Source organism: Poromitra crassiceps (genome assembly GCF_964638095.1).
Source record: "Poromitra crassiceps genome assembly, chromosome: 28".
Lineage (NCBI taxonomy): Eukaryota > Metazoa > Chordata > Actinopteri > Beryciformes > Melamphaidae > Poromitra > Poromitra crassiceps.
This window is the reverse complement of record NC_139651.1, coordinates 16,561,842-16,575,318: the sequence shown is the minus strand read 5'-3', so window position 1 is coordinate 16,575,318 and position 13,477 is coordinate 16,561,842. Positions and strand designations below refer to the sequence as shown.

At 45.0% G+C, this 13,477-nt stretch overlaps 1 protein-coding gene across 1 annotated transcript in view; it reads right to left on the bottom strand.

The window, feature by feature from the left end:
* Positions 1-212: 212 nt before the first annotated feature.
* Positions 213-13,477, bottom strand: part of LOC310799587 (uncharacterized protein) — a gene marked incomplete at its 5' end in the record, with an annotated part of 135,589 nt that continues 122,324 nt past the window's right edge. The window contains 7 exon segments of the mRNA XM_083662176.1: positions 213-2,964; positions 3,757-4,009; positions 4,663-4,842; positions 8,396-8,689; positions 9,662-9,712; positions 11,557-11,601; positions 13,221-13,294. Of these exon segments, the coding sequence (XP_083518302.1) occupies positions 2,912-2,964; positions 3,757-4,009; positions 4,663-4,842; positions 8,396-8,689; positions 9,662-9,712; positions 11,557-11,601; positions 13,221-13,294 (950 nt within the window). The 3' untranslated portion in view covers positions 213-2,911.

Below are 13,477 nucleotides of genomic sequence, written 5' to 3'. Positions count from 1 at the left end.
AAAATGCCAAGTTTTCCGCCACACCTCAGCACTGCAACACCGTCACAGCAACAACACAGCAGCCATCTCGAAAATGACCAAAAAAAGGTGGTTTTAATGTTAAGAATGGATGTTTTTATTGTGCTAAAGCATTCAGAGGAAATGTTGTCATCACTCCCACAGATGAGGAAGGAACCAAAGGTCAAATTGCACCAATCACAGTTCCGGGATCAACATGCCACAAACTGTAATAGCAGGGACAAAGCCAACGACTCCCAAACACGTCCATAATCATTTTTTTTTATTATGAGAGAAATATGACTTTACGTTGCATATCACCCAGAGGGTGAGGATAAAACATAAATAACGCATTCTTACAAAATGTTGCAATAAATCACAAATCAAACAAATAAAGTTTTTACATTTGATTTTGTTTTTATACATAAATCATATTTACATATTCGTTTTGCCCTTTTTTTTTTACATTGTTCAGTATGGAAAACAATTCTGCACCATTTATTTGGAATAGTACAAACTATTTCTTCGTTTCAAAGCAGAGGTATTAAAAGCTATTCTCTCTCCTGAGACGTCGGGTTCTACTCTAGTGCATCGCCTCCATTTGATTTAAGGCTACACACTTTTTTATTTTACTTGGTTACTTACAGGCCTATCATCATGGGGAGGGGGGGGGGGGGCGGAGCCTGCTGATTGTCCCTTTGTAGAGAGGTGTGTGTGTGTGTGTGTGTGTGTGTGTGTGTGTGTATATATGTGTGTGTGTGTATATATGTGTGTATGTATGTGTGTGTATGTATATGTGTGTATGTATGTGTGTGTGTGTGTGTATAGCAGGAAGTGAGGGGGAAAAAGGAATACAAACAAAATAGTTTCTTGAGCTTCTTGTTGTTGTGGTGTGAGGGGAGTAATTTAGTCATAGGTGCAGTGCCCCCTAGTGGTCAGAAGACACTACAAAAGAGAACAGAACAAAGTCCCTCTCTCTGTCTTTGACAGGATTACACCAAAGCCATTAAACAAAGCCCAATCAGCTGCACCCTGTAAGCCTCTTAGAAGACACAGCAGAACAAAGCAGCCACGTTCTCAACACAGAGCAGTTCAACAAGACATGAAGTGAACTTCAACAGCACTTGAGGGGGGTCAAACAAACAGGAGAGGAGAGGCCATGACAGCCGGCAGCCGCGCCACTCTGCAAATCACTGTTAGCTTTGTTTAACCGACCGAACAGTTTGAACTTGCTCTGATTTGAATCCTTACCTGTCCAGCAGGTAGTAAAAAAAAAAAGAAGTAAATCTAGATATATCATCAACCTACATTGATTGTAGTACAAAGCTACCAGCCTCTTTCCAATTTAAAGACTAATAATAGTTAGGAAACCAAACTGCAGTATCGTTTGATGTGAAATCAACACATACAAACAATCTTACTTTGGATCGTTGTTGCTTATGAGCGTCGGGATCCTGATTTGAAGTCTTTCCACAGAATATAAACTATAAAGAGCCGCCTGTTGATATTGACTCAACTAAAACGCACCCAAATATGACCAAAGCGCTTAACAACATTGATTAATGAACGTTGTTGATTGGTTTGAAATGATAATCACTGCAGAGCAAGCTGCTCTCGAAATGTCTTTTGTAGTTTCAGTTAATTTCTTAATTTCCTCTCCCGTCCTCTCGAACCAGCTGCTAAAACGAACGGCCTCAGTTTGTTCAAACCATCGGCGGCGTGCATCAACGAGTCCATTATGACATGAAAGAGGGAGGTTGAACTCCTCTTAGCAGACGCAACACATTAGTATGCTACCTGCAGGCTAGGATGCAATTAAAAAAGACGCTCGTCACCCCTCGGATGAAAGATGAGGAGCGAGGCAGATAAAGCCCGGATCAGACTAATATCCAGCTACAAGCTCCGACACACCCGACGCAGTCTGAATGGAAGCATTAGGCACAGGAAGAAGACATCTCAATCCCTTAAAACACACACAACACATCTGAAGAGATTCACTCCAAAATGAGCTCTCTCCCATCATTTGAATGAATTAATAAAAACGCCAGCCGAGTAATATGACTGCCGGCGTTTAAAAAGTGAAAGTGATTATAGAAGATTACTGAAGTTATCGTTGACAAATTCCATTTTGCTTCATAAACGGAGGGCAATTTTGTGGGTGTATGTGCTGCTGCTCGAAATACTGAGAGGTGAACATCCAGGCGCCAATTTTCTCTCAAAGTGGATCCACACACACAGGAGCATTTTGGAATAAAGCACCTACTTATTGTATCAAAGACTGTTGCTAGGAGATGGTTGAGTGAGTCTGCTTTCACCTCTGCTCTCTGTGTCTTCAGTCTTCTATCCAGTGTCCATGTTGTAGCTCAGTCACTGCTCATCACATCATGGAGTTTCCTAGTGGCATTTGTTTCTGTGTTTCTGTGTGTGTGTGTGTGTGTGTGTGTGTGTGTGTGTGTGTGTGTGTGTGTGTGTGTGTGTGTGTGTGTGTGTGTGTGTGTGTGTGTGTGTGTGTGTGTGTGTGTGTGAGAGAGTGTGTGTGTGTGTGTGTGTGTGTGTGTGTGAGAGAGTGTGAGAGAGTGTGAGAGTGTGTGTGTGTGTGTGAGAGTGATATGTGAATTGTGAACCACAAACATGGACACGGCATTTCGATGGCATCTTGCGTGTAATTCATTTCTGGTTGAAACATGCCCAAAAATGCACCACCATACCGTGTTGGTTTCCAGAAAGTAAACGTAAACCCCAAACTTGGCATGTATTGTTAAATAGCTGTGCGTTATGATACGGGCAATTAGCGAATGGGGTGAAAAGGTTCATTTTTGTTTCATTGTGACATGAAGGGTTGATTGTACATTCGTCTGGTTCTCAGGACGGCATGGTGCAATGAGGAGGAAGAGGAGACGAGACGCCGCTCCTCTCAGCAGAAGAAGATCTCCCCATCTAGAGGAGGCTCCGGGAGGTGCTGGGCCTCTGAGGAAAGAGAGGAGAGGTTTGATTCATTATTCTAAAAACATTATTGACCGTTAATATTCACTATATCACAGCAAAGAGACAAAAGTTCTGTGAAACCAAGTCTCGCTCAAGGAGAAGACTAGCTCCAACTCCTGCGAGAGTTGAGTTGTTGCAGGAAGCTTCAGCTAGAAAAGCTAAGAGGATAGTAGCCCCATAATGTTCCTCTGCGATCCACTCTAAAGGTCTTTGCACACAGTCCGTTTTTTTCGTCCGAAATTGACGCACGGAAAAAAAAAAGGAATACCGAGTCCGACAATTACGTCCGTCATTCAAGTTTTCGGACGAGGTTCGATTTTCTGCATTTTTCGCATCAGTCATCAAGCATGACACCCATTCTATTCTAAAGCATGGCATCTCCTCCTTTCCCCCGTTCTCTCTTCCCCCACATTCCACCCCCCTTTTCTCTCTTTCTCTCCCCTTTCTCTATCATATGATTGTTCAATGTGTTATTATTACTACTGTAATTGCTACTGTTGTGTCAGCTAGATTTAGCTAGACATATTGAAGCCCTCTGAGACATGCTTGTGAATTAGGGCTATACAAACAAACCTGACTTGACTTGACAGAGCGGCTGAAGCGAAGGGTAAGCAAAAGTTAAATTTCTCTGGTTTCCATGTTGTCAGGGACGTATATGAGCCCCAAACATGAGGTTACATTTTCTTTCTGTGGGCAATTAATTTCTACCCATCCATATCTCAATCCTCTACCAATCTCTTCCTCCCTCCATCCATCCATGCAGCTGTTGTGTACCTGCTGTCTTTGAGCCTTTGCCCTTCTTCTTCTTCTCCTTCCTGTCTTTGCCCTTGTTCTTGCCTGCCAGCTGCAGCAGGGAGTTGGGGATCTGGTTGGGTGCGTCGCCGCCCTTCAGGCTGGAGGACGAGGTGAAGGGGTTCAGGCTCTTCTTGGGCTTGGCCTGCTGGGGCTGCAGCCTGGCCTCCACCTCCGCAGACTGGGAGCCACCGCCGGGGAACTGGGAATCATCTGACGTGCTGGAGGACGTCCTCTGAGAGGGAGGTGGGAGAGAAGGTTCACACAGATAGAATAGGGAATTTGTTATCTACACGAGTGAATATATTTCAAAGGTCCTTACTTGTTAAGGGGACAGCTCACCCAAAATACATTATTGCTCCTCTCACCTGCAGTGCTATTTATGCAGGTAGATCGCTTTGTGTTAGTTGGCTGGGTTTTGGAGATATCAGCCCTAGAGATTTCTGCCTTCTCTCGAATACAATGGAACTGGATGGCACTCGGCTTGTGGTGCTCAAAGCACCCCCCCTCTTTCCAAAAAATCATGACCCAGGCAGTTACCGTACTCAAGATAATCCACAGACCTTGTTGTGAGCAGTTTCATATAGGAACTATTTTCTATTTTCGCCCAAAATACGTCCACTAGCTGCTAGCCAGCTGCAGCTTCTTGTGGGAACTACTGTAGCTAGAAGCTAGCGGGTGTAGTTCAGTCGAAAGAAAATAGTGACATGACAGAAAGTGTTTTAATTCCAGGATAAAAAACCCACTGAATCCCTCCCAGCTCTTCCTGAGCCTGACCTCTGACCTCCCTGCGGAGGAAGGCCAAGAGAAGAGAGAAGTCCCCCACAGGGAGCAACAGAGAAACCATATGATGGTTATGATGATGATGATGAAGGTGTCCCTCCTCACCTCAGCCAGACGGAGCTCCTCCATCTTGTCCAGCTGTCTCTGCACGGCCAGCCTGTCTTTCTCCATCCTCCTCTGGGCGTCTCTGAGCCGCTCCAGGTCTCTCTGGTACTCCTCCTTCTTACTGTGCAGATCCTGCTTCTCCTCATTCAGGGCTCGGCGCTGACTCCACGTCTCCTCCTCCTGCAGTGATTGGCCGGTTGATTAGTGGATTGGTTTGATTGTTCAAACTTGGAGGGGGTCAGAAGCAGCTTTGGTCCAACAATCAGCTCTTGTGGACGACTGTATTTTCATCAGTACATGATTACCGTAAATTCCGGACTATAAGCCGCGGCTTTTTTCCCGTTTTTTGGCCTTTTTTGCCCCCTGCGGCTTATATAACGGTGCGTCTTATCTATGGATTTTTCCAGCAAACGGCCACTCGGGAACCTCCAAAATCTATGGATGTTGGTATGAGGCAGAACGAGAGCAAGACAGACATTATGAGAGCGAGACCCTGATTGGATGATGTTGCAAAAAATGTGCCTCGCGACCTGATTGGAGCACTGTGCCACTACTCTCTCTCAGCCACTACGGTAAAACACCCTCCCTCCCTCCTCCCTCGCTCCGGGGGGAAAAAGGCAGCGATTGAGCCTGTAAGACAGTCTGAATGAAATTGAATGTAACATTCCCAATTCTATGTATTACATTCTAAAAAACTAACAGCAACATTTTGGAAGGCTAAGCCACACAACTAGCTCGTTGTAATCTAACATCATGCTTCAAAAGATGGAGAACTGGCTGTGTTACGACGATGGCGGCGATTGAGCCTGAAAGCCATGTCTGAGACAGTAGCGAGACAGGAACAACAACAGCAGCAGCAGCAAAGGATCATGCACAAACCCGAGACGAAAGGGACTGTCCGTCAGGGCGCGGACGACTGTGTGTCAGCAACTCCCTCCCGACTACCAGGAGAAAATTACAAACTTCGGCGAATTCACACAAAGAAAGATCAAGGAATATTCCATCGGACCGGAGCAGATCATAAATATGGATGAAGTGCCTTTGACGTTCGACCTGCCTCTCACTAGGACTGTTAACAAGAAAGGTGAATCGTCCATCACGTTGAGAACCACAGGTCACGAGAGAACGAATTTCACTTGTGTTCTTGGCTGCACAGCAGCTCCCGCCGATGGTGATTTTTAAGCATCTCACAATGTGTGATTTTGTCTGGGGATTAGTGACCTGACTTTTGTTTTGTTGAAATGTTAATAAATGGGAGCTTCCCCAAACAGCCATCTCTTTCCCGACAATCCCCTCTGTGCACGAAGCCTTACATATGGTAATTAAACATCAAAACACCCGCGGCTTATAGACCGGTGCGGCTTATAGAAGAAAAAAATAGTCACCTTTGAAGGTGCGGCTTATAGACCGGTGCGCCTTATAGTCCGGAATTTACGGTAGTTTGTGATGTCACATTCTAGATGCTACATTTCAAAAGCACTATTTGATTTAGCACTCTTGTGATCTTCTATTGTTTCTTTTTTTGTTTCTTTTATTAAAACAATTTCTCATTGAAATAATTTTACCAATCTGTGTCTGGGAGACTGTTGCTAACTTTGGTTGATGATGGACAGTATTTACTGTGTTTTTCAAAGCGCGGCTGTAATCGTAACCACGGTAACACGGTAATCACGGTTTTGACTTGACTTGCTGACTTTATTTGACAATATATAAATAACATGTCTGGGATACTGCCAAGGATAGACACAAAAAAGCTCAGAGCTTATTTCCATTGTGGTCCTTCAATGTGGTCCTTTTAATGATAATGAATTTGATCACGGTTTATCATTAGACCGGTTATCGTTTCATCCCTGCTATTATTCATGCCTTTCTGTAAAGCACATTGTAAACTATCCCTACTATTATTCATGCCTTTCTGTAAAGAACATTGTAAACTCTCACTGCAGCAGGGACCAGACTATATACATAAATACCAATACTGATGTGCTGCCTTGTCTCCGCTGGCCTGGGTTTAGGTGTGCTAACTCTAACCCTGGACATCATTTAGTTTGCTAGTGTGCTAACTCTAACCCTGGACATCATTTAGTTTGCTAGTGTGCTAACTCTAACCCTGGACATCATTTAGTTTGCTGGTGTGCTAACTCTAACCCTGGACATCATTTAGTTTGCTAGTGTGCTAACTCTAACCCTGGACATCATTTAGTTTGCTAGTGTGCTAACTCTAACCCTGGACATCATTTAGTTTGCTAGTGTGCTAACTCTAACCCTGGACATAATTTAGTTTGCTAGTGTGCTAACTCTAACCCTGGACATCATTTAGTTTGCTAGTGTGCTAACTCTAACCCTGGACATCATTTAGTTTGCTAGTGTGCTAACTCTAACCCTGGACATCATTTAGTTTGCTAGTGTGCTAACTCTAACCCTGGACATCATTTAGTTTGATAGTGTGCTAACTCTAACCCTGGACATCATTTAGTTTGATAGTGTGCTAACTCTAACCCTGGACATCATTTAGTTTGATAGTGTGCTAACTCTAACCCTGCACATCATTTAGTTTGATAGTGTGCTAACTCTAACCCTGGACATCATTTAGTTTGATAGTGTGCTAACTCTAACCCTGGACATCATTTAGTTGGCTAGTGTGCTAACTCTAACCCTGGACATCATTTAGTTTGATAGTGTGCTAACTCTAACCCTGGACATCATTTAGTTTGCTAGTGTGCTAACTCTAATCCTGGACATCATTTAGTTTGTCAGTTTACTAGTGTGCTAACTCTAACCCTGGACATCATTTAGTTTGCTAGTGTGCTAACTCTAACCCTGGACATCATTTAGTTTGCTAGTGTGCTAACTCTAACCCTGGACATCATTTAGTTTGCTAGTGTGCTAACTCTAACCCTGGACATAATTTAGTTTGCTAGTGTGCTAACTCTAACCCTGGACATAATTTAGTTTGCTAGTGTGCTAACTCTAACCCTGGACATCATTTAGTTTGCTAGTGTGCTAACTCTAACCCTGGACATCATTTAGTTTGCTAGTGTGCTAACTCTAACCCTGGACATCATTTAGTTTGCTAGTGTGCTAACTCTAACCCTGGACATCATTTAGTTTGCTAGTGTGCTAACTCTAACCCTGGACATCATTTAGTTTGCTAGTGTGCTAACTCTAACCCTGGACATCATTTAGTTTGCTAGTGTGCTAACTCTAACCCTGGACATCATTTAGTTTGCTAGTGTGCCAACTCTAACCCTGGACATCATTTAGTTTGCTAGTGTGCTAACTCTAACCCTGGACATCATTTAGTTTGCTAGTGTGCTAACTCTAACCCTGGACATCATTTAGTTTGATAGTGTGCTAACTCTAACCCTGGACATCATTTAGTTTGTCAGTTTGCTAGATGCACGAGATGCATTCATTATTTTGAAGGCCTGCTGTCAGCCAGCTTAGCATGCTATAACAAAGCCTAACCCTATCTAACACCACGTCAGTGTCTCAGCAGCTTGGCACATGTTTGTTAGGGTTTCAGTTATTTTGCCCTCACCATGAAGCGCTGTGGGAAACCCTGGGTGTCTTCATTTTAAATGACCAAATGTCAAGATAAAGAATTGACATAAAGATAATTCCCACCGCCCGCCTACCCCCGATGTGTTTGTCTTTTTGCCCGGCCCGGCGCAGACGTGACGTATCACTGCGGCCATGCTATCAGTGTTAAGTTGGACGGGCGGTTGGTTACCTGCACGCGCAGCAGCACCTCCCTGTCGGTCAGCTGCTGCTCCCTCTGCTGGCAGGCCCTCTCCCTGCGCCGCCTCTCCTCGGCGTGGGCAGACTGCTGCCTCTGCAGGGAGGCGAGCTCCTGACGCTGCTTCTCCAGGCTGCGCTGCTTCTCCTGCTCCACCAGAGAGCCAGGCCGCGAGAGGGCAGGGCGCTCGCTCACAGAGCCAGGCCGCGAGGTGGGCGAGGGGGAGGGCCGCTCGCTCAGCGCCTGACGCTGCTCCTCCATCAAGCTGTCCTGTTGAACGACCACCGCCTGGGACACAGCGCACCACACCACAAGTCAAAGATTAAAGGGACACGTCGACAGTTGGGAGTTTAGGCCATTTGTCATATTGTCGATATCAAAACTAGAATGTACATCATAATAATGGACATGGCTTTATTTTCAATCTGTGTGACCTGTGTGAGCGGTACAGCCCTGGCTGCTAGTTAGCTTAGCGCTACAATAGTAATGAACGGTACTAGGGATGTTCATCAGTTATCGATAATTGATCGCTAAGGAATGGAATCGATCATGTGGAATTCTTATCGATTATTGTTATTATTATTATTAGTATTTTTTTTGCGGACTAGGTTTGGGTGGAATTCGTTCCTCCTCGCCCCACTCCATTGCACAGCCGACTAACATGAGGTGGAGCTTCATATAGTCTCTAGTTTTCTGGCTGGGCACGGCCCTTTGTGCCAACAAAACTGTTTTAAACATGGGGAATTCACACCGGCATGCGCCGGGGACAGCAGTGTTGGACAGGAGACACATTGAAATAAAGAGTTCATTGAGGAGAACACGTTGTCTTTCGTATTTTCTGCCATAGGCATTCATTTTGTAAAAAAAAAAATATATATATATATTATTAATATGATCGATAATCGATAATTGATCGTTAATTTTCCCCGATTTTCGTTTTTGGACATTTTTCAAAATGAACATCCCTAAACGGTACAGCTGTCTGTTCTGTCTTTACTGTGTATACTGTCTTGATTTTATTATTATTTGTAAATTTAATGGACAATCAAGTTTTATCTTATGTTATCAACTAGTGTTCCAAACATCTGTACAAAAAGAGATCTGACATACACTCGTTTCAACATGGCTGTCAGTTTATAGGTTGCAGGCAGCCCAGAATCGATATGAACAGTCATCCAAATCAACTCATATTTGAGCAGTAACTCAGGCATGTCGTGTGAACGCAGCCTAACAGGGGATGCTGTAGTGACGCCTCCTTACCTGCAGGGTGCTGAGCAGGAGGTGCAGATTGGAGACGCTGTGCAGGACCTGCTGTAGAAGAAGACACAGCGCTCAGTATCTTTTTAACACCTCTAATGTTCAGACTAGGAGACCAAATCTGATTTGTGAACTTTAGTGACCTATTAATGACTTTATCCAGATTGGTTTTATGAGTCTGGACGCTCCAAGTCTGATTTGTGTCACTTGTCCCAAACCACATATGGAGGTAGTTTCCAATCTGCTTTCGACTGATGTGACTTCAGTGCGGACGCGCAGATCCACCAAATCTGATTTGAACGTCACTCGCAACTTGTCATCAAATGCTTCTGCGCAGGAAAACCACGTCACCAACGTACGTATTTACTGACGCCCACGTCGTTACCATAGCAACCCATGCAGATAGGCTGTTTAGGTCTGGACACACAGATCCGACTTGAGAATCAGATTTGTGGCAGTGCGGACACACTCCCAAATCAGATTTGGGAAACCAATCAAGATAATGATGATTAATGACTTTATCAGCAAATCAGATTTGCCTGTAATGTGAACATGGCTTATAACATGTTCTGTTTCTATGTTCAGATCAGTTTGATGTCGCCTTGCTTATTGGCTCGCTTGACATCCCTTCATCTGCCTCTGTTACCATAGGCAGTGATTAATTTTAAAAGCTGACATTTTTGTTGAAGCGCCACCTGGTGGATTTGATGTAACCCTCATTTACCAGGGGACTAGTGATGCGCGGGTCACCCAGAACCCGCCGGGTCCCGCGGGCTGGCCCGCCCCGCAGGCGGTCTGGGTTGGCAAATTATTAAAATATCGCGGGTGCGGGCGAGGCAGGCTCAGAACGTGATAAAGGAAAATTAGTAAATAATTTAGAGCAGTGAAGTACAACTGTTGTCGCACACGGCAGCATGTGAGTGTACCTGTGTGTGTGTGTGTGTGTGTGTGAGAGAGAGGGGGGAGAGAGAGACAGAGTTATTAGCTACTTTGCACACCTTGGAGAGCTCTGCTGTGCTTCTCCTGAGTCCGGAGACATATTACATTAAATTGGCCGTTGCGGGCTGCTGGGTTGGGCTGGGTTCGGAATTTTCAGATATTTTAACGGGCTGGGCGGGGCGGGCTGGCTCCAATGACGGGTTGGGTTGGGGCGGGCCTTAAAAAACCCTGACCCGCGCATCACTACAGGGGACCCAAACAATTTTGAAAGGCTTAAATCATGATGTACTTCAGCCAATAAGCGAGGCAACCATAAAGTGCTGGCTTGCAGCTTTGGAACACAAAGAGCACAGCATGTTTGGAGGCCAGCCTGTCTGTTGGCGTTAATGTAACGGCTGCACGTATTATTGCAGCATCAAGTATGAATGAGAGAATCCATAACAGTCAGTATGACAGATTGGGGGAAATTAACAGCCGGATACGACCAGCCGCTCTGGCAGCTGATCTTTTGGTAATATTACCAATGAGAAGTAGTCTCTGTGCTACCGTGTGCGTCAGGTGCGTAGGAGGAACAGGATAAGTCAAAGAGGCAGAAGATAAAGAATTATGACCAATGAAAAATCATACATGTACTGAAAACTATGCGCTTGTAAAGGAGACACCTTTACATCATCTGCTGTGACTCTCCCCGTGCTACAGTATACGTGGGATGCTGAGCTCGAGAGCCAGGGCAGGCCTGCCTGGTGCCAAACACCCCTTTTTCTTCACGATTGTACAGTGGCTCTGATTGGCTGACAGAGGCTTACCTCACAGTTTCTCTGGTAAACAGTGGCTCTGATTGGCTGACAGAGGCTTACCTCACAGTTTCTCTGGTAAACAGTGGCTCTGATTGGCTGACAGAGGCTTACCTCACAGTTTCTCTGGTAAACAGTGGCTCTGATTGGCTGAGAGAGGCTTACCTCACTGTTCCTCTTCAGCAGCAGCAGCAGGTTGGCGTTTCCTCCCTGCACAGAACACAAACACACACTCTAATAATGGCCACAGCCCAGAACAGACTGTGTGTGTGTGTGTGTGCGCGTGCGTGCGTGCGTGCGTGCACGTGCGCGTGCGTGCGTGCGTGCACGTGCGCGTGCGTGCGTGTGCGTGTGTGTGTGTGTATGTGCGTGTGTGCGTGCGTGCGTGTGTGTGTGTGCGCGTGCGCGTGTGTGCGTGTCTCTGCGTGCGTGCGTGCGTGCGTGCGCGTGCGTGCGTGCGTGCGTGCGTGCGTGCGTAGAACTACTGTATACAGCTCTGGGAAAAAAATAAGAGCCACTTCAAAATGATCAGTCAGGAGAGAGAGAGAAATACACATCTTGTCTAACTGGAGATGATCAGACTAGTCTATAGTAGTAGTAGTAGTCTATAGTAGTAGTCTATAGTCTATCCTACTTTTTTCACTCAGTAACAATGGCGAATTGTTGTCAAAAAGGTCTCAAATATAACCTGTAAAGGGTTAAATATAACCTGTAAAGGGTTAACTGATGTAGGGGGCGGGACCAAGCTGGGGGTAGGTGAAAGAGCAGATTCCTCGATTGGCTCTGAGAGGCTGTTTACAAATTAGGGATGTAACGATAACCGGTTTGAATGATAACCGTGATCAAATTCCTTACGATAACCGTACAACCGTTTCAAATTTTCATTATCATTAAAACCGTGTTACCATGATTACAGTGCTTTGAAAAACATGGTAAATACTGTCCATCATCAACTAAAGTTGGCAACCGTCTCCCAGATGCAAACATTCAGCCTTGGAGAAATGATTTCAGTGAGTGTATTAAATCCTTTTCGGCTCTGAGTTTTCAATATAAAACTTGGTGAAGTGATTTCTGTGAGTGTATTAAATCCTTTTCGGCTCTGAGTTTTCAATATAAAACTTGGTGAAGTGATTTCTGTGAGTGTATTAGTACTTTTTGAACATTTTCAGCACATTTTAACAAACCGTGATAATACGATAACGGTGATCATTTTGGTCACGATAATCGTGATGTGAAATTTTCATACCGTTTCATCTCTATTACAAATGAGCCACGATCTGATTGGACTAAACCAAGCTTGTCTGAGCTGGAGATATTGTTTGACTAACTCAAATTAATAACTCATTAACTCAAATCAACTCTCAATAACTATTCATCATTCATCTAGTTTGACAGTTATTGAGAGTTAATTTGAGTTAATGAGTCATTAATTTGAGTTAGTGTGGACCAGTGATGTCACTGGTCCACACTTTAACACTCTATAACTGTCAAATTAAATGACAGACTTCAAAACCGTTTACAGTTTTCTGATATACTACTGATGTTCTAATGATACAAAGCTGTTTGAAAATGGGCAGAGTGTTCCTTTAACGGCGGCCCATTTATTTTCATCCTCTATTGGATCCTTACACAAGCGATGGTCTCCATGAGAAACGGGACCTGGCAGGAAGAATGAAAAGGCTAATTGACTGGAGGGCGAGAAGCGGCTAAACCTCTTAATAGTATCGTTTCTGTCGGAGGAGGAACGCACCCCCGCACATGGTCCGGGGGGCCTGCAGGGGGCGTAGCGGCTTTGACAGTGCAGAATAATTGGCTGTTGAGATACTGACCTTCTTTAAAACGCTGTCAGACTCGGTCCTGCGCAGATCTCCTGCCATGTCCTCGCTCTCCTCTTTGTCTCCATCTGAAGATGAAGGAAGAAGGCAGGAGAGGAGATGAGCAAGACGGCAGAGACGTCCCACCACAGCAGAGACGTCCCACCACAGCAGAGACGTCCCACCACAGCAACAGAGACGTCCCACCACAGCAACAGAGACGTCCCACCACAGCAGAGACGTCCCACCACAGCAGAGACGTCCCACCACAG